Below are 20,790 nucleotides of genomic sequence, written 5' to 3' on the forward strand. Positions count from 1 at the left end.
CCACTGTTGGAGGTATCATTACCCAGAACCGATGGATCTTCAGAAAGAACAGGGCCAGCAAGTGAGACAAAATGCAGAAATTAATGACTGTAAAGGTCAAATGGGATGTACCCATCAAGGCCCCAGTCCTCGGCTCCTGGGGGTGAGCTTGGCTGACTTGCAGCCTGCCCATATCCACATCCCCCAAGTCAAGAGGGTGTCCCCACAGTGGCAAGGGTGGGTGAGGAGATGCAAAAACCCAGGGTCGCCTGGGGCTTTGCCAGGGCAAAATGATGCTGTGTTATGGCACGTGCAGGTAAGAGAGGGGGAGATTGTCCTGCTGTCTTGTTCTTGTCCATGGGGAACCCTCATGGCAGAAGGTGGCCTTGTGAAACACCCTGGCCACCATTCCTCTTCAACCAGGAGGATGAGAACAGGCAAGGCCAGAAAGCAGATGGCACCACTTGGCACATTGAGGAAAAGGAACTTAATAATTTGGCAGGTTTCATCCATATTTGCCCTGTTCTTGTACCCTTCCTGGGTTTAGTATAACTTGCTCTATGCACTTGTTGGTTCATGGGTTTTCCCACAATACACAGGCTAGCAGCTCCTCACCCCCACTAGGCCTGACCCAGGCTTGCTTGGGCTCAGGGAGAGCGGGCACAGGCTTGGGGCACAATGTCCATCCAGCCCAGCTGCAGAGGAAGCCAGCCCAAGGGTCTCAAAGGTTTGGGACACAGTGTCCAGCCAGGCCAGCTGCAAGAGAAGCTAGCCCAAGGGTCTCATAGGCAAGGTAGGAGAGGGCAGGGCATCCTTCCTGCCCCCTTAGGTGTCTCACCCTCCAGCCCTGGATCAGAGGCACAAGGCAAGTCTGTAGGACTGGCTGAGGGGGCAATAACAGGGCAGCCTGGTCTTGTGTTCCCGCTACCCATGGTATCATCTGGACACCTTCATGAGCACTACACCCACCTGCAGCATTTTGGTGGGGGGAGATATAACACCCTAGACTGATGCTTCACCAGGGCTGTTGGAACCAATGTCTGGCCAACGGGGAGGCAGGTTCCAGGCTGTAAACCTCCCTAGCTTGGACTGGTACTTGTTGCCTCTGCTAAGTTCCTGCTCAGCTGCTGTCATTCACCCATTGTCACCCATAGGATGAAGGCTAATGCCGTGCCAGCCACTCCCATCCCTGCCAGATGACACAGCGTCTTGCACTGAGTAGCCTCCTTCTGCTGTCACAGGCCAACATATTTCTCACAAATCCTGACTGCTCTGGCCTTAAAACATCTTGACGCAGTGCTGAAACCGGCCTTGGCACAGCAGCGAGTCCCTGTTTAAGTGGGAGCTACCGCAGCTTGGCGTGGGCTTTGCAGCCAGGAGACACTGGCTGGAAGAGCAGAGTGGCCATGGCAGAGCTCATACTAGGGAACACCTACATGCTCATCCAGAATGATCAGGCATTTTTCTTGATTAAAAACAGGGAAACCACAGCTCAGCCAGGATAGGCAGTCCTTGTTGCCCACAGCTCTGGGGTGCTGAAGATTGGGGTACTCTGCTGGGGCTGAAGGAGCTGGGGATGCAAGAGATGTCCTCCTTCATGCAAGCAAAACCCCAAGCAGTCATTCACTCTACGAGGTGCAGGGATGCAAGCTGAGACCCCAGACCAAGATGGCATCCTCCAAGGAGGCAGCACCGCTGAGCTGCAAGCAGGGAGCCAGGTCCGGTGGCACACTGGGCCCCAGGGAAGGAGGACCTCGAGCAGTCTCTGTGCAGCCCCAGCTACAGAAACAACCTAGTGATGGATGCAGCAAAGTCCAAGCTTCCTGCAGAGCTGCAGCAGGGCTGCCAGCCAGGGCACTTGGCCAGATGAAGCCACAACTTTGCCTTGCTGGGGACCCAGCTCATCCCAGAATGGGCTGGCAGGATGCAGCAATGGGTGTCAGCTCCCACCTACAGGATCCTTTCCAAGGATGCTGCCGGGTAAACATTCTCCTGCCCTGGCTCAGGCACTGGGAGATCTCAGTGCATGGTGGTAGGTGAGGAAGTCTGCAAGTCCCAGAGGTGCAGTGATGTGGATGTCAAGCCTTTGGGTGATAAAGGATCTCCCATGGTTCCTCTTCCCTGAGAAAAGCCATTTTCAGACTTGCTCTGTATGGGCACAGCAGTGAGCACAGCATCCGAGAGCCATGGTGGGACCCTCGTGCCCTGCCATCCCACACCTCAGCACAGGCAGTTTCTGGTGAAAGAAACCAACGCTCATTCCCAATGGAGAAGATACAAAGAGATGAGGGATCCTTAGCCTAAATTTTAAAACTGCAAAACTATTTGAAAGAAATTCAGTCAGGGATGAAAACTGGGCCGGAAAGCTCCCAAGAGGTATGTGACACAGGGAAGGTCACCTGGCCAGCTGCAGGGAGCTGAACTCAGGGAGTTTTATTTAGATTAATGCTCCCAAACGAGCTGGCCCAGCAGCCCCAGGCTCTAGCCTTGAAGATGGTCAGACAGCCTGAGCAAAGCCAGCTGTGTAGTGGTGAGCATCCCCCCTGGCTGCCCATGCCTGGGAAGGGACCACTACCCCTGGCATCAGTTGTGTCTGGCTGCAGTGAGGCTGCCAAACCCCCCCCAACCAAGCTGGCGTCAGCTCAGCACCAGGACATACTGCGGAGCATCCACACATGGCCCAGCCTTGCAGGAGTTGCTAGATGCCTCTAATGCCTGGCATGGGGGCTAGCCAGACCCTGTCTTAGCCCCACAGCCCCCCAGGCTGTGCAATGTCCCTACCAAGCAAGCCTGAGCAAATCCCAACCTACAACCACCCTCCTACCCTCAGGGTGAATCTCAGGGTCACCTAGAAGCAACCAGGACTTAATGCTCATGGCTGTTCTCATCCCACCACCCAGGATCTTGCAGCCCCCCCTCACCAAGACCTCAGTCCCTCGTTGTCCCACCAGTCCCCTCCCCGCTGCTCCAAGCCCCTGTGTGGACTGTGGCCGGCCCTGGCAGTGGGAGCAGGCTGCCAGCTGTGAGGTCACGCCTGGCCGGCGGCGCTCATGGGGAGCCCGCCATCCGGCTCAGCTGAAGCACATTTTGTTCAGCGCTTCCTGCATCCTGCCCCATCCCCGCGCCAGGGGGGTGGGTCAGCCCAGGGTCAGGCTGCTAATTGCAGCTGGGGGGACAGTGGGACGAGGGGGCCACCAGCCCAGCATGCCAGGCTGCAACCCAACACAGGGGAGAGGAGTGGGTTCTGCTGCAGAGAGGGATGGGTTACACCCCACAGCCGAGTCCGGCACCCCCCAAGGTGCTGGGATGCCCCTGCGGCAGGACAGAACATGTCTCTGGCACCAGCACAGAGGATGCAGCTCCTGCTGCCAGCTCTGCTGCAGCTAATCCTCGACTCAGGGCTGCAGATGCCATCATCTACCAGCCAGGCCAGCTCCACCATGCAAACCACTGCTGGCATTGCATCTGTGCCACTGCACCAGTCCCACACCAGGGTCCATCCTCTCCTGGCATTGCTTGCTGGCACCTTCCCACGCCACCAAGGCCAAGAGGGGATTCAAACACGTCTGTGCCCTCTGCAACAGCATGACCTAGGGCCAGAGGCAGGTTTTGTTGCCCTTCTGCTAACTCTGTTTAATGAGGATGTTAATTAAGAGTCACCCCAGGCCAGCCCTTGTGGTAGCACCCAAAGTGCTCCCTCAGTGCTGTGCCGAGCTCATTACCATCATCCTGTGCTCCCCATGCCACCCAGGTACTGGTAGCTGTCCTGGCATCCAGCCCTGGGGACAGCAGCCCTGGGTGTCACATCCTCACCAGTGGCTGAGCAGGCAGTGGGGACAGTCCAGCACAGGGGCAGTGCCTGACGGTGGCACTGCAGCTAAGCATGGTGGAGAGGATGGACTTCACCCTCAGGGGATGCCTGAGGTGCTGCCTGCCTGAGGTGCTGCCTGCCTGGGCAGGAACTTGTTAGGCAAGGCTTGTTGGCCAGCACAGGGCCATCCAGTTACACACACACCTGGAGGCGGGGATGCAGCCCACCATGGGGGTGAGCCAGAAGTGGAGCAGAGGGATCACTCCACAGCCCCAACACCCCATCTCCCACCTCCCCATCACCCCACAACCCACCATCCCATCCCACTCATAGGCAGGGTTTGAATCCCACACTCTTTCTGGCTCTTTTCTTTCTCCCAAACATTTTCCCTCATCCTTCATGGAGAAGTCCCTGCTCTTCTCACACCCTGCTAATGCCCACACCCTCCCCACAAGCACCATGTGCCCTGCCGTTGCTCCCCTCCCTTGCCAGTGCCCACCTCCCCTGCTAACACCCACAGGCCCTGCAAAAGCCCACAGTCCTTGCGAATGCCCATGGTGCCTGGCAGTGCCCACATGCCCTGCTGATGCCCTGGCCAGAGGAGCACACAGCTGCTGGCAGCACTGGGCTTGGCGTGGCAGTGAAGGCAGGGGCTCTGGCAGGACATTGCTCCTGGATCACCTGCCTGTACAGGCAGCAGCACCATGCACAGCAGCTGCACCGTCCTCCTCCATGCTCCCTGCCCACAGGGGCTGGGTGCTGCCCCACGTCTTCTCTGCATTTGGGCTGCCACAATGCACCGTGCTGGTGTGATGCCCATGGGGGTGATGGGGGACACATGCCCTGTGCCTTGTGGCTTCCTGGGGTGAAAGCAGAGTTGGGGACACTGCTGTCCCTGGGGGGAGCAAGCAGCAGAGAAGCAGCATGGCACAGCAGGGTCTGCAACTGCCCTGACAGCACTTCACCAAGCACCAGTTTGTGCCAACAGCGGGCCCCTGTGCTGCACACACAGCACCAGGCACAGCCCTGTTGTGGGTGACATGGCCAGACTGGGGGAAACAGCCCTGTGGGGCAGCCCCAGGAGATCCCAGCCCTGGCTGGTGGCAGGATGAAGGAGCAACCCCCCATGCAGCTCCCACAGGGCGTTGGGGCTGGAAAGCCCCAGGGAGGGGCTCTGTATACTGCTCCCCAGGATGCTCTCCCAGCATGGGGAGGCAGCTGGCTCCCCCCTCAGGTGCCAGGACTGTACATTCACAGAGCCACAGTCATTAGCCACAGTTGCAAAAAAACAGCCAGGCTCCTCTTTTCCCATAACACCCACCACCACCACATTCCTGCTAAATTATTTCGGCTGTTGCCCAAGCACCATGAACTGGGAACCAGCTCCCCACAGCCCCTTGCCAATGCAACCCCAGCCAGTACATACGCTGAGCATGCCACGCACCAGAGCACTCCTGGGGCACAAGCAGGGTCCGTCTGTCCATGCATGCCTTGAGTTTTGTCCCTTGCCATACTGGCCCAGCTCCATCACTGTCACCATGAGCTCCAGTCGTTCCTGCACGCACCCCAGGGCTCGGCTGCTGGTGTGACTTGGGTGCCCAGCACTGGGCTCCAAACCCCAGGGAGCTGCTGTGGTGGCCGGGTGGAAGACTGCTGGAGAAGGCATTTGGGGCAGTTTTCCCCATGGACTTTCTGCTCAGTCCCAGCAAGTCATTGCCTGACAGGGATGGAGCCCACGCACTGCCCTCACCCCCCGCCTCATCCGGGCGCACATCTGGTCAACAGATGCTGGCCCAAAGGCTGGATGGAGCCAGGGACAAAGGCTCTGGCTACCTCCTCGTGGCAAGGCAGAGCCGGCACTGCCAGGTCCAGGAACATCTGCCTCTTCCCCCAGGCTGGGATGACCCTGCCTGCCTGGTCACGAGACCCTGCTGGGGGCTGGAAGGGGGCACGCAGCCCACCTGCCTGGTGCAATGCTGAGCACAGCACCCCAGGCACTGGCAGCAACCCCGCCAGCCTGCCCACAGCAGAGCCCAGTCAATGCCCCCTCCATCCCAGACAGCTCCCACTGACCCAGTGCTGGCACGAGGCCAGCCTGGAAAAACCCTCCATTGGCTGCACCAGACACGCAGCCTTCTGAGCTTGCTCACCTTTGGGAGCTCAGTTTGGACTTGTCACGACAAAACAAGCTTCACCGTGGTTCTCCATTAATGACAATGTTTTACCAAAACAAACGGCATTGTGCTACCCAGTAAAACTCCAGGCAGGTCAAGCCAGGAAATATCCCCAGCAGGAGCTGGGGCTGGCTTAGCCCAGCCACTGCTGGGATTAACCATGAGGATTTAGCAGCCGGGGCGACTCCAGCTCAACTCATTGCACCGTCCTGCCTGGGCCGGCCGCCGCTGCACTCCAGCATCGTCACCGGCGAGGTCCCCCCGGTAGCCAGCAGGACTGCATCTGGCAGCCGGCAGCAGCGGCAGGAACAGGGCACGTGGGCAGGCGAAGGCAGGGGGGACCGGCTGCCATAGGCACTGCGGGGCCTGGACGGCTGGAAAGAGGGGTGGGAGAGAAATAACAAAGCTGTAAATCATGACACAAAACATGCATTCATTTTATTCACAAAAACAGCCTGGATCGCTAAAACATTACAAACAGCATTTCAATTTAATGATGTAGAGAGAGCTGGAGAGATGGGGATTTGAACAGAAGAGAAATATCACTTTTCGTAACTGCTTCAGCACAGGTCCTGCAATATTATTTTTATTTTGATTTTAACTTCAGTAAGTTTACAAAAATTACTTCTAGGAGTAAACCATTGCAATTAGGAGGTTTTTTCTGTATGCAGTGTTTCTTGTTCTATATTAATAAACTAACAATTACTTTTTTTTTTTCCTTTTCAAAGACCGCCAGTTGTGTAGCAATTGTTTTCTTCCACCTTTTATACCAAGCCTCTTGTGGGTTAAACTTACATAGGTGAATGGCTAGGAAAAGGGATACTACATCGCTTTAAACATATTCTCATTTATAAACATGAAGTTGAGGCATTCTAGAAACTATCCACTCTATTGTATGATGGGAAAGAATCAAATAAAAAGTATAAATGAGGGTGCAATTAAACAACTGTGCTAAATTACAGTAGTGCTTATTAGTAACTAGATTTTAAAAGGTTACTGTAAATTTACATTCCCTACACAAGTACTGCATCTTTCACACATAAACAACATCAACACCAAAACACAGAAAGAAACTGATTGTCCATACTCTGTCTATTAAGTCTTGGTACTTTACAGATCCATTGTTTTTTTCTTTTAATTATTTTTATTTGAAAAGCAGTTAAATGTCTGACTAGGACTCGAAGATGTTAAAATGAACTCAAAAAAAAATTATAAAAACAGGAATGAGATTTGCGAGAAAATATTTTTGGTTCTAAAGAGACACAGGTGCATCCATTCATTTCAGCCAAAAATCCCTTGCCTGAGACAACACAAGCAAGCAGTGACATTGCACTTGGATGACAGAGCTTTGGGATTCCCGTTCCTACTGGAACCATCTGAACGCGGCTCCTGTAGGAAGCATCACCTTCTGGAAAGGAAGAGAGACAGGGAGAGGGGACAGAAGAAGAAGGAACAAGGTATTAGGTCGGGTCCAGCACAGCTGCACAGCACCAGGGTTGTGTGCCCAAACCCCCCGCCACCCCCATCCCCACATCCTGGTCACTGGCCTCAGTACGAATCCAGCCCAGGCTTGTCATCCCCTGGACGTGGGCACGCATCCCAAGGTTTCCAGCCCACTGGTAAATGCTGGGATGCCGGCTGGAGGGAGACAGGGGTCCCCCCGCTGCTGGCCCTCCCTCCCCGGCAGGGCACCTGGCACGGGACTTCAGCCATTGTTCCCATGTCCCCACACCACTGCCGGCACAATGGCGTGGCCCCCGACTTCCCCTCCAGCCGATAGCGAGCACAATGGTCAGGCTGCGGTGAGCCGGCATGGCCCAGCACCCCCCTCGCTGCCAGCCCCCACCTCCCCTGCCACAGACAGATGAACACCCAGTAGACAGGAACCCAGCAAACTGATGGGTTTAGGAGGGCATTCCAGGGAAAACTCAGGCAGGGAGTACTGAGGCAGGGAGTGAGCTGGCCAGGCTTGGGGCCACCAGACCCAGGAGCTGCTTGGGACACAGGGGACATTACCCCACTGCCGCCTGGCCATGATGAACAACCTTATCCCCAACAGAGCAGCCCCAGGCACCACCAGGGACCTCGCAGCATCTCCTGGGGAAGAGGGGTGAGTCCCACCTGGCTCAATCCCACACACAATAAAGCACCCAACAATGGATGAGACCTCTTTGAAGCCACCTCCAGGATAGGTGGTGTGGGGCAATGGCCCCAATCGCTCTGCGGTCCTCTGGAAGGAGAACCTGGCACATTTCCCAGCTGGATGGGGTGGAAAACCTATGCAACATTCATGAGACCATGGGCGGATTATGCAAGGGCCACAACTTCTCTCAATGTCAACAGCTACCAAGCAATGCCAAGCCATGCTAGCCAGCAGATAGGGCCACACAATCACTAAGAGGACATGCCTCAGAGGGCCCTTCAGTCCCTGCATCTCCAAACAAGCAAGGGACACCAATGGGAAACAAGCCACAGGCTGTGGTGATGAGGGTGGGACAGCAGACTGGGCTGCCATGGGGTGGGGGCAGGTACAGCCAGCCCCAGCACCAGCTCATGGCATTAAGCCTGTGTGCAGGGCTAGGGCACCTCACGTGGTACCCAAGAGTCAAAACCATGCCACATTCAGGTTCTTATCCCTATCCAGGAGCCAGCTGGCTCTCATCGTGTCCTTCTCTTGGATCAAGACACCTGCCAAGCCTCAATGAGTAACCAGTGCAGCATCTCCCCCCACCCCTGAGAGAGGGACCCCAACATGCTGATTTCCACGGGCAGTATGAGCCAAACATGGGGCTTGGGCAAGAGGAAAGGAGCGAAGGGCAAGAGACGGTGGTGCCCAGCTAGGCTGCTGACATTGCACCTTCTCCTGCTCCTGGCCTGTGTATGGTCCTCCGGGCAAATTGAGCTGGGGCACTTAACGAGCAGAGAGCTGCAAGCATCACCACTTCCCCAGAGGTCTCTGCAATATGCAGTCAGACATCTGGAGAAGACAAAAGTGCCTCTGGCCAATGATGCACAGGGCCGTAGCACGGCACACCGTGATGCTGGATCCTGCCCAGTACAGGTGCCGGATGCAGAACCATTGGGGGCAAAGCATGGCGGACTCGCCAGCAAGGGCCACCTGGTCAGATACATCATCCCAGGAGAGAGGTATGAAGGAAGAGGGCACTCCTAATGGATCTGGAAGGAGATGTCTGATACAGGTCACCTTAAACACCTCTGCCCCTTCATTATTAAAGGAGGATGGACAACTAGTTCTAATGTGGATGCCCAAGATAGATCCCCCCTTGTCCCCATGATCATAGAATGCGGACAAGGTTTAGGTTTGGGTTTGGGTTGGAAGGGACCTTCACAGACCACCCAGTCCAACCTCCCTGCCATGTACAGGGACATCTTCTACTAGATCAGGTTGCTCAAGCCCCATCCAACCTGATCTTGAACAATTCAAATGATGGGGCATCCACAATGACTCCAGATGACCTGTCCAGTTACTCCCCACCCTCATCATAAAACATCTCTTCCTTACGTCCAACCTAACCCTGCCATCTTCCAGTTTAAAACCATTGCCCCTTGTCCTGTCACAACAGGCCTTGGTGAAAAGTCCCTCTCTATGCAACTCACATGAGGGTGGCAGTGACCCTCATACCAGCACTTACTAAGGCACCAAGGTACTTCATTAAGGCTTCTCCAGTAGAGGACAGGTCTGTTGAGTCAAATCCTGACTATTCATGGCCTTTGTGTGACAGCTCTGGAGACAAGCCCAGGGTGACCTGTCCAGAGTTGGCCACCAGCCCCCACAGCATTACCTGGGGTTGCTGGGGCTGGCAGAGCCTGGAGGAGCCTGGTCAGTGCAGGGACGAAGCTGCCTGCTTCGAGCATCCAACCTGCCTTGCCAGTCTTAGAGACTTAGCCAGTCATCACCACACTGGGACACCAGCAGCAACTGGTTATGCAGGTTCTGTAGATGTGCAGATAAAGCTTAACAGTGGCAGAGGGATTTAGCCCATTTTTTAATGCTGCCATAAAGTTTAATTCTATTTTTTTTACTGCTTGATTTTAGATCAACATTTAATCACAGCTGCGGCCCCTGTCCGGGCCCTCCAAGGATGCTCCTCTGGACACACAAGGCTGACAGACCAGAGTCACTGCGGCTGCTCTTCTCCTAGGCAATGGCACAGCTCTCCACAGGCAGGGACAATGCTTCACTAGGCCCTATTAATTTTTCAGCCCCATAAAGGGCCACTGAATCGCCCCTCCTGTCCCAGTATCAAGCACTACAGCGTGATGGCACCCCACCAGGACCAGAGGTCCGTGGAGCTGCCGAGCTGGCAGCAGCTCTGTATCCTGGCCACCACCACCTCCAGGTGGGTCTCCACCACAAGGCAGGTGCCTGTGGTTGCCCTAGGGTTGTCCCAGTGCAACACATTACCAACGCTGGTTGACGTAGGGTGAGATTTAACAAACCAGTTGTTGGTCCAGGTGACCTTTGGACATCAGCTGGGGTCCCAGCGTCCCTGCCCCAGCCACGTACAGCCACAATCTTGTTCAACCCTACCAAGGTCAACAAACGGTGCAAGTGGATATCCTGAGAGAGGGGAGGATCTGCTCTGAAAAGGGAACGGTGATGCCCTGGAACAACCCACATCTGCCCAGGCATCCACCCCACCAGCACAATAGTTCTTTTCACCCTCAACACACCTCTGGTCATGCCCAGGAGGGATGGGTACCTGTCTTTGGTGGGGCCCAACTCTATCACATGAAAAGCCCTATTTCAATGGCTCCGATTTCTCAGCCAGCCACATGGGGAAACCAGTCAAGGGTGTGAGCATTTCATGGGCTCCCAGCGCTATATATCATCCCTGGACCAGGCACAGCACTGGGAGAAGGGAGCAACTCCTCTGGCTGCTGCGAACTCTGAGTCTATTGACCCGCTTTAGGACTCTTTGGAAGAGATGAACTTTTTTTTTTCCTTTCTCCCTTTTTCCAGATCACTGACTCAGCAAATTAGAACACGAATATAATTTAGCAATACAGCGGTTTTTGAAAGACACAGTCCCCCTCTCCTCATCCTGACTGCCCAAATAGATTTTTTTTTCCCCTTCACTATTCATTCAGAGCTGATGCTAATTGAAAAACATAGAATGTGGCTAAGAAAATGGTGGGTTGTGTGTTTGGGATGACCAGAGGCTGGGCAATGGTCTCATGCCAGGATTTGCGATCCAGCTGATGTCCGGGTGACTTTTTTGCCTTTGCTGGCTCTGGGGATGCGCTCACCGGCAGGAAGAAGCATGCCGGCACAGCTGACAGTGGGACCAGCTCCCAGAAAAATCAAACCCAGCTTAAGCAGAACAAATGGAGGACCCAGCAGATAGGTCTTGGCCACAGCATGGGTGTGCAGCAAGAGGTGGGCTCTGCCACAGTGGCATGCCCACACACCACCTGTGCACCTCATCCCAGCACCACAGGCACTCAGGTCTCACCCACGCCATGCCACACCATGCCATGTCACCAGTGCTGCCCATGGGCCCAGCGTTGCCCATGGCCCCAGTTGAATTTTAGACCCACACGATAACCTGAGTCACCAGTCTTTTTCTACACTTTCCATGCAAATATCACACCTCCCAGCAGATTTGGTAAGGTGGCACCCCAACGCAAGAACGGCTTGCAGCAGCTTTCCTCCAAGGCCAAAGGCAACACCCATGGTTGGACCATGGTAGGCAGTGACAGCCCAAGTACTACCCCAAAGCCTCACACCAGGGGGATCCGGGCATCCCCATGCTCAGCAGGTGTGGCAGGAGCAGGGGTGCTCCCAGCCTAGCCAGGTGCCAAAGCAGGTGCGCCGCCTCCAGGGCCTGCAGCTCAACTTCCACTGCGAAATCTGGCTGGTGCCTTATGGGCTCATCCTGAGTGCCCCAGATGGATGCTGGCCCAGGGAGACCTGGCATGGCCACAGAACAGAAAATGCTGCCCAGCGCACGCTGCAGCTATTTACCACCCAAACCCAGGGAACACCATGTTCCTGCTCAGCGCGACGTGAGAACTAAGGAGCTGGGTTCCAGCTGTACCATGGCCACGGTTTCACCATCACCAATCACCCCCGTGGTTTCACCATCACCAATCACCCCCAAGCTCTGTCCCAGAAAGCCACCTCCTGCCTCCCCATCCTCTGACCCGCTTGCTGGGTTAGAAGCCTTTCCCTGGCTCAGGGAGCTCCAGCCTGCCCAGGACTAGGGACACCGGCACTGAAACTCAAGCAGAGACCTGCTGCTGCCCATGCCTGCAAAAGGGAGAGCAAAATCCAGCGTGCCCAGGGACCCCAGGGAGAGACCCCAGCCCTCCTCCCCAAACTAGTCAACCCCAGTACATAAGGGAGGGCAGGGACTGGGGCACTGGGCAGAGTATAGATCCCACGGTGAGAACTGTTAATGGAAAAGGGAAAAATAAAAAAGTAAGAAGTACCAGGTGTTTTATTATCTAGGGCAAGATCCGAACCCAGGAGCGCAGCCCAAGGAGGGGTTAGGGTGCCTGACAGGGGCTGGTTACCTCCAGTGCTGCAGAAGGCTTCTTTTTGAGTTCTTCACATTTTCGGAATTTGCAAATCTGGTGGCCAGTTTTGCGATTCCTACAACTGCTGCACTGCTCGCAGTTTATCCGTCTTCGGCAGGGCGGGCACATGCCACATCTTTTTCGTTTCTTTTTCCCCGAATTGATGGCAGATGCCAACTCATTCTGCATGGGATACTCTGCCAAGCCAGCCATATGGAGCGCGCTCTCTGCCAGAAACACGCCGGCAGGGGTCATAATGAAAAGGCCAGGGTTGATGGGAAAAGCCCCCAGGTAAGGAAAATCAGAGGGGCCATTCATTGTCTCTGCAGCTGAGACTGCCTCCATGTCAGAGATACCAGTCCCGTGGTCGCTTGCTAGAGGAAGATGCTCCTGTACCACTCTTTTGAGCATTTCTGTCGACTGAGCAAACTGCTGTAGGGCGGTCTGTCCTTCTGAGGAGATCTCCGACACCCGGTCTAATTTGCTCAGCATACTAGAGATGTTTTTGTGCTTTGAGGTAGAATGACTTTTATCCACAGTCGCATCGTTGCCATTAGCTAAGGGGTTGCCTTTCTCTGAATGTTCGCTTACCGAGCTGCTGCTACCAAAGGTGGAATAGTGGGAGAGTGGACGGGACTTCTTAAGACTTTTGTTCAAAGGTTCACTTATTATTCCACTTTTGTTCCTCCTCTCGGAGTTGACAGGGGGTTGAGAGTCATCCTGGTTATTTTTTTCCGTCTCTGGCTTGTTCCCAGTGTCTTGATGGGAGCCCGAATTTGACATGGTGCCCAGAGAACAACAACAAAACCAAACCCAAAATAAAAATTAAAAAAAAAAAAAAAAAAAAGCGCCCACAACCGAAAACCCACCCCCAATGCCAAAGCAAAAGATCCCCAAAGCCCTTCTGGTAGCACCAGCCCGCCAGCCACCAGGGAAAGCTCAGACGGGAACGCTCATCAACAGGGAGTCTCCTCCAGCGTCAGCTGCAAAGGACTTCAGTCCAATCTCAGTGCAAAGACATACTCTGCGGCTTGGGTATACAACATGCGGCTCTGGAAGTCGAAAAGAAAAGAGAGTTAGCGCTGGCAAGAGCCAACAGGCTTTTCAAAGAGGCTCTTCCTCCCCCTGCCATGAAAGTCTCAGCACCGCAAACAAAGAAACTCCAGGGAACGGACCTCGGTGGAGATCCGTTCCACTGCTCTTTAAAAGGGTCGCCATCCAGACAGAAATGGGGGGTCACAGGGGAAGTCCTGGCCTGGTAGCAATGGCACTCTGACACTTAAAAGCTCTCTGTGCCTGGGTCTCTTCCCCCAGGGACTGCAGCCCCAGGGAAGTCATGGGGCTCATCTCCTGCTCCGCTTCAGCGGCATGCGACCCTCATGCAGGATGAGACCATCGGCACCCACAGGATGCCCCTGAGCCAGCAGCCACAGCTCATGTAAGGGGTGCCCAGTCCCCACCCTGCGGCCACCCATGTCCCCCGGCCAGGTGCCACAGAGGTAGCAGATTGCAGGTTGCACCCTGGCTCCCATGGACCCCCCAAATGATGCTGCTCACCCAGCTCAGCCTAGGCTGTGCCCCTCACCCACCTCCTCCTCTTCCTCCTCCTCCTCCTGGACCCTTGTCCCCAGGCCAGCACTGCACACCAGTGCTGGGCAGGAGAAGGAAGCCACAGGGGAGTTGTAGCGTCTACCTCCAAGCCCTACAGGGAGCCACAGCATCTACCTCCAAACCCTATAGAGAGCTGCAGCATCCACCTCCAAAGCCCATGGGCAGCCATGGTGTCCACTTCCACACCCTGTAGGGAGCTGCAGTTCCAAGCCCCATGAGGAGCCACAGTGTCCACCTCCAAGCCCCAGTGCTGACCTTCTGCCATGCCAAATCATGCCCTGCCTGCACACCCACCGCGGGTGCCCAGCCATTCAGGCGGAGGTAGGGGCTCAGTGGCAACAGCGAGCCCCCTCTCAGTGCTGTTCCCCAGAGCAGGGGCAATGCTGCCGTCCCTGGCGCAGCTCCGGGGCAGCTGGGCCCCGTGTGGCTGCAAACACTTGTTGTGAAATTCCTCCTCCTCCCCTCCCGAGCACGCACGCACGCACGCACAGGCACCGCCGGAGTAATCAGGCTTTAGAGAAGAAAAGCTGCAGGGCTTAGCGGAGCAGGAACCCATGTCCCCACCCCAGCAGCAGCTGGGGGAGGGCAGCGCCGGGAGGAGGCCCTTTGCCTACCCAGTCCCTCCACCCTGGCTATCCCAGCAACCTCCTCTCGGAGTCCAGGCAGGGATGTGGCCACATGTGAAAAGCTCTGCCAGGACCCTTGCTCCTGCCCAGGGGTGATGCACCAGAGCAAGGGGCATCCCTGCTCCCACTCCTCCGCATCCGTCACCCTTCATGTCCCCCTCATCACAGCTGAGCCACAATGCAACCCCAGCAACCCCACTACAGCCCAGGACCCTTCCCCACAGACACAGCTCAGCAGCTGAGCTGCGGGCATCACTGTTAAAATGCTGACAGAGGGAAGGTCCCCACACCAACCACCACGGTACTGGCAGAGGAAGACATCCCGTCTCACCCCGGTGCCAGAGCTGGCTCGCCTGCGGAGAAACCCCCCCGCTTGCACGCTAAAAACCGCTTGCTTCAGCTGCTGCGGGATTTAAGATGCAGCACGGATCGATATAGGGCTCGGGTTCCAGCCTGGAGCTCGCCAGGCCACGTGGGGAGGGAGGGCTGCAGCAGCAGGACTGACTGCCCTTCCCCAAGCATTGTGCTCCATGCCAGGCAGGGGGATGCTGGGCAATGGTGAGGCTGGGGTGCACCCTAAACGGGTGCTGGGAGGGTGGGTGAACTGCTGCCATGCAGCTGGGTCACCCATCCCTGGCTGCTGGGGAGGTGGGGGACCCACCTCTGGAGGCATTAGGACGGGTCACACCTTAATGCCAAAAGCAAAGGGTGCTGGGGCCAGAGTGGGGAGCACAGCAGGAAAAGCACCGGACAGGAGGATGTGAGATAAAGCCACCCGGCGGCGTTATCTCACACCCGCCTGCGGCTGCCTTTCCTGCGGCCCTGCGCCTCTTCCGCCCCGCAGCGCGGCAGACTCACTCAGCTGCTGAGCAGGGAGCCAAGCACTGGGCCAGATCAGCCCAGGATTTATCAGCCTGCTGGCTCGCCTTGTGGCATTGTAACCGCCAAGCCGCGGTGCTGCTGTAGCGTTAACTGGGGTCTCCAGCCACGACCAGGAGTGTGCCTCGCATTGCTCTGGCAAAGAGCTTGAGTCATGGCCACGTGGGGCTCGCTGCCACAATGAGGGGTCCCCCCCATCCCCACGACACAGGACAGCAGGGTCTAGGTGCTGAAGTGGGGACGACACTGGCTGGAGGCACACCATGGTCGCCATCTCCATCAGTTCACATCTTCCTCCACAGCCAGCTATATCGGCCAGCCTTCCCCAGATGGCTGTAGCAGGCAACTGCCCGCTGGTCCCACCCTGCCACGTTAATTGGGTGCCAGCAGCTCCAAGCCCCCACCAGTCACAGCCCTCTCTGTGACTGATGGCTGCAGAGCCTGGAGCATGGAACCCCTGAGCACCCACTGCGGCAGGTGGCAATGGGGGACGAGGCCATGCCAGCCCACCCAATGCAGATCCCCTGTCACCCATGGGGACAAGAGGAACACCACCGTGTCTCCTCTCAGCCCCAGCAGTGCAAGGAGGTGTCCAGCTGCTGGCACAGGGTGCTGGGCCGAGCCGTGCCGAGCTGTGCTGTGCTGTGCAGCACCACTGCACAATCCTGCCATTGTCCCAGCTGCTGCTCTGCCTCCGCCAGCTCCCACCATCTGCAGCCACCCAGCGCTGCTCTCTGGCGCTGCCCTCCAGTCCCCCAGGGCCGCACTCCTCCACAGTGGCAGGCACTGGGCACTGCTGTTATGCCAGGTGGGACAGGTCTGTCCCCTCCAGGAACCCTAGGACCTGGTTGTTGTGGGGTGCCTGGCTAATTTGCACAAAGGAGGTGTGTCCCCCACCCCGACACTGGGACCACCCAGCACAGCAGACAACTCAGCTGCTGCTCGCCAGCCCCTTCCCTGGCCACACTGCTAATTGCAGCGGGGGTAGGAATTAATGATCTTAATCCCTTCTTTATGATTGATCCAAGTAGACTGCAAGGGCCCCCCCGACCCATTTCTGCCCCTTTTCCGTCCCCCATGCCCTGGGGAAGGTGCCGGGCAGCGTCATCTGGGTCCCTGTCAGAAGGTGCTTAGTCCCGGCTGCGGCATTAAGGGGCACGTGATGGGCTCCCTCGCCTGGGTCTTTGCACCGGGCAGCTTAGCAGGCTGGAGGGACGCCAGGGTTCAAGGGCACACCACCAAGGTCGGGAGGCCCCAACCCACACCCAGGGGGTTCTCAGTTTTTGCTGGACCCTGGTCCCCCACTGCAACCCCCCTGCCAGGTACAGGCTGAGCCCAGAGGGTCTGAAAACCGGTTGCCCTGTGGGCTCCAGTGACCGGTGAGCTGCACCACCCCAGCGAGGTACCACCTGACTGTCACCCGCTTTGCCTCCCCCGCTCCCACCAAGACCCATTCCCCAAAAACCTGCCCTCCGCCAGCCAGCAATGCTCAGATGGGACAAGGCAGCAGCTCTCTCCCATGATCCAGGAAGGAGGGAAAGGGAGCTCTCTTCCCCCGAGGGCTTCCCTCCAGAGCTCAGCCCAGCACCACCCCACACCCCCTCTTCACTCTGCCCCAGGGCTCCTTGCAACCCAGCACACAGGCTGACCTTGGGGACCAGGCTGCAACAGTCCTAACAACTCAAAACAAAAAAAGTTTGCAAAAGGATCTCTGGTGGTCCAGCACCTGGAGAAACCATGACCACCTGATGGACTAAGAGTCTCCCTGATTGCAGGCACCATTTACCGCCAGAGAGGAGCAGGAGAGAAGCTTCTCTTCTCGTAAAAAAATGACAAGCTGTGATTTCCAGCCCGCTCCCCCTGTGTTATTTCACTGCATCACTGGAAAGCCATCAGCTCCTGCCGATGTAAAAAGTCTCGTTTTTGAGAAAGAACTTCTGCTTTCCTTTAATTTTAAATAAATCGACCTCCTCCCGGAAAAGCTGCCAGTTGGTCAGCCATGCACAGACACAGCTGTAAAGGGAGAAGAAAGCAGCAAAGCTGAAGCCGAGCTGCTCCCGGGCTCTGGAGACAAAGGAAGAAAATAAAAGTTCGGCTTTTTTTCTAATCCCTGGGCGCTGGGTGGGCACTGGGGGCGGCAGCTTTGTCCGCCTGGAGCAGACGAAGAACGAGGACGGAAGGGACCCCGGCGTCTTTTCAGCCTCGAGAAAGGCAGTAATTGTCCCCTCTGCCGGGTTTTTGTCCATGCTTCCTCCCCCTCGCCACGCGGCTGCCCGCCCACAGCAGCCCCCACCTCCCTAGCAAAGCCCTGGCAATGGACGGACAAACGGACAGATGGATGGACAGATACAGCCACGCCACTAGCAGACCTAAGGAGGGCACCCACCACCTTGGTGGGCACCCTCTCCAAGGCATCCCAGGAAAGCTGTAGGTTGAGAGGGGCTGCAGCTGGAGGTACCACTGACAGCTCCAGAAAGGGGCCTGAGGTGGGCACCATGATCCTCAACCTCCCTGGCCAACAGTTGTGGACAGGACATCGGGATGGCCGGGATTGCAGGGCCATGGGTAGTGGGAGCGATGCATGGGAGTCCCAAGACACCCTGGAGGCATCCTGGTGTCTGAAACACACCCTGGGATGAGAAAAGGCAGCAAATGGAACAGGACCACTGCCCTGTAGCACCATCATGGGTCGGAGAGTCCAGCTGCAACCCAGGTCAATGGCTCAGGAGAACAGGCACCACCAGAACAAGGTTCAAAACAGCTTCAACCCCAGTGCCACAACACCTGACTCAGCACCCAGGTACCCAATTTTCACAGCACAGTCAAACATGCTGCTTCTTTCACCGGCTGACACAGGTCAACTGAAAGCCGGTGGTGATGTCTCATCACAGCCTCATTGACCAGAAGTCAAGCAGCAGGGGCCAGACTAAAGGGCTACTGGACCTCTCCAACCACACAGGGAAGCCCCATCAAGTCTTGAGCTGCTCAGGACTCAGCCAGGCAAGAGCCAGCCACCACGACTGCTGGCAGGGCAGAGACTCATGGCACCATCACCTCTGGGCTGCTGCTTCTGCCAAAGCCATGTGAGGAAACAAGGTGAACCAAGAGAGGAATCAAGCTGCGCTCTCCCAAGGCTGAATATCCCTGCAGGACACCCATTCAGGGAGAACATAGTGCCTGAAAACCAGGCACGGCACCCCGAGGCAAAGACAAGGACCTGCTTCACCTACCTTGTTTACAAGCCACCACCTCTGTCAACCCAACAGCCCCCAAGCTCTGCTCTTTGCATTCATCCTCCCAAAAACTGGTCCAGCCAGAAGATCAACTCCTGGATGCACCATAGGAGTTACCATCACGGACTACATTTTCTCCAAACATCAAGAGAGGACGCCCAGGCCTGGGGGAGGTTTGGGCAGTGTCATAAATGCTAAGCCTCACCCTGGGCGTTTGCAGGTTAATGAGCCAGCGGTATGACGGGTCGCCAGATGGGCAACTCGAATGGAGATAGTTCATCTCCCATGCTCCAGAACATCCTTCGGACGGCCAGTTGTGGCAGACGCTCTGCTCATCTCTGCTGCCGAGGTGGCACTGAGGGACATTAAGAAGCCAACTCCTGAATTAAAAAGGCTATGGAAGATTAAATCCAGCATCTGGAGTTAGCCCTGGAAGCAGATGGCGAATCATCATGCTGCACAGAGTGGCTTTCACCCGTCTCCTCCTTGCAGGCAGCTACTCTGCTCTGGTGGTGCCTCCCAAGGGCAGCTCTGGATGCACAAGCAGCTTCACCAGAAAGGGCCAGAGACATGCCCTGCCAGGCACATTCTCCAGGGATAGTGTGGTGAGGCCATGCCACCACCCTGCAAATGCCAAGCTGAGCAGGCAGGATGACACCTCCCCATGTGAGCTCCCTATGCCAAGCTTCCAGCAAAGCCATATTTTTTCCCCACATAACTCCATAGCTGCTGTGGGCTTCCCAACCTGCGAGTGCACAGTGCCAATATGGCATAGCCAGACAGGGATGCCTGACCAGGGCAAATGCACCCAACCAAGGCAGAGCCCATCACCAACATACCCACGACTTCCAAGGAGGTTACCACTGCGGAGAGGACAAGGGTGTCCCCAAGGACACCACCACCTCCATGCATATCCTTGAAGCTCACCCTGCAGCCGGCCCCACACACGCCCTGCTGCCCTGGTGAGCTGCGTTGCCAGCACAGCTGGAGCCACCACTGCGGGGACCGACCTGCACCCTGGGCCGCTCCACGCCACCCGGCTGGGAAACGTGGCTGCATCCTGCCTCTGCGGGGTGGTGGTTAGGGATTAAGGAGTCTTAAATGTCAGACGACCAGGCGCTCCCTGGAAATCCACTTATCTCCGCTGCCACTCGGAGCGGCCAGAACCGGGCGGTTATGGAGATAACACGATTTGAAGCGTCCACCCGAGCATTGCAAGGCTGCGGGTGCCCTGCGGACAACGCCAGGCACCTCCTCCCCTCCTCCACTCACCCAGCTGCTGCCCAGAGGGCCGGGTGACGGCCGCGCTGCTCAGCCCTATGGCTGCACCCACCTGCACGACCCCCCCTTCCCCAATTCGGGGGGACGAGGGAGGCTTGGCAGCCTCACCTCCCCGGCACTCATCCATCGCCCCCCCGTGCCAAAGCTGTGACAATTCGCTGCCCAAATCCTAAAACGACTGTAACTAAAACCTACCAGATTGAGCCTTGGGAAGGCCCCCCCTGCTTCTCCCCCCCCTCCAAATGGGATTGAACAGATCTGTGCTCACACAAGCCCAGCTCACAGCCAAGCAGCATCTGACATTCACGCGCCGTGGCACGGCTCTCTGCCGCTCGCCCACTCCCCCCAGCTTGGCACCGCCCTGCCTAACGCTGCCCCCCTGGAGATGAGGCATCACTCCCAGCCCAGCCGAATGCCCTGGCCCTCTCCAAATCTAGCCCCCCAGACTCTCCTGGAGGGACCCCAGATCTTTGGGCCAGCTAATCCCCACTGTCCCCCCCACCTAGGGAGGTCCCCAAGGTAACTTCAGGGCTGCGATGTTCAGGACAGGTTGAATGACCCAAGGGTGTTGGGGCGAGGTGGATGAGGGGCGGTCGCTGCCCAGCAGCAGATGCCAGCTTCAATGGGCATCCCGGCAAGAGCCCTGAGAGCCA

At 56.8% G+C, this 20,790-nt stretch overlaps 1 protein-coding gene across 10 annotated transcripts in view; it reads right to left on the reverse strand.

The window, feature by feature from the left end:
* Nucleotides 1-6,013: 6,013 nt before the first annotated feature.
* Nucleotides 6,014-20,790, reverse strand: part of CXXC5 (CXXC finger protein 5) — a 44,849-nt gene continuing 30,072 nt past the window's right edge. For 8 of the 10 annotated variants that reach the window (XM_064458770.1, XM_064458769.1, XM_064458772.1 and 5 more), the window contains exons 2-3: nucleotides 12,505-13,559; nucleotides 6,014-6,338 (exon numbers count right to left, since the gene is read on the reverse strand). In XM_064458770.1, the coding sequence (XP_064314840.1) occupies nucleotides 6,156-6,338; nucleotides 12,505-13,290 (969 nt within the window). In that variant the 5' untranslated portion in view covers nucleotides 13,291-13,559 and the 3' untranslated portion in view covers nucleotides 6,014-6,155. Of the gene's footprint in view, nucleotides 6,339-6,377; nucleotides 7,373-12,504; nucleotides 13,560-20,790 lie in introns of those variants that run through there. The other 2 variants (XM_064458775.1, XM_064458774.1) reach the window with 2 other exon arrangements.

This window comes from Phalacrocorax carbo, chromosome 8 (assembly GCF_963921805.1).
Source record: "Phalacrocorax carbo chromosome 8, bPhaCar2.1, whole genome shotgun sequence".
NCBI lineage: Eukaryota > Metazoa > Chordata > Aves > Suliformes > Phalacrocoracidae > Phalacrocorax > Phalacrocorax carbo.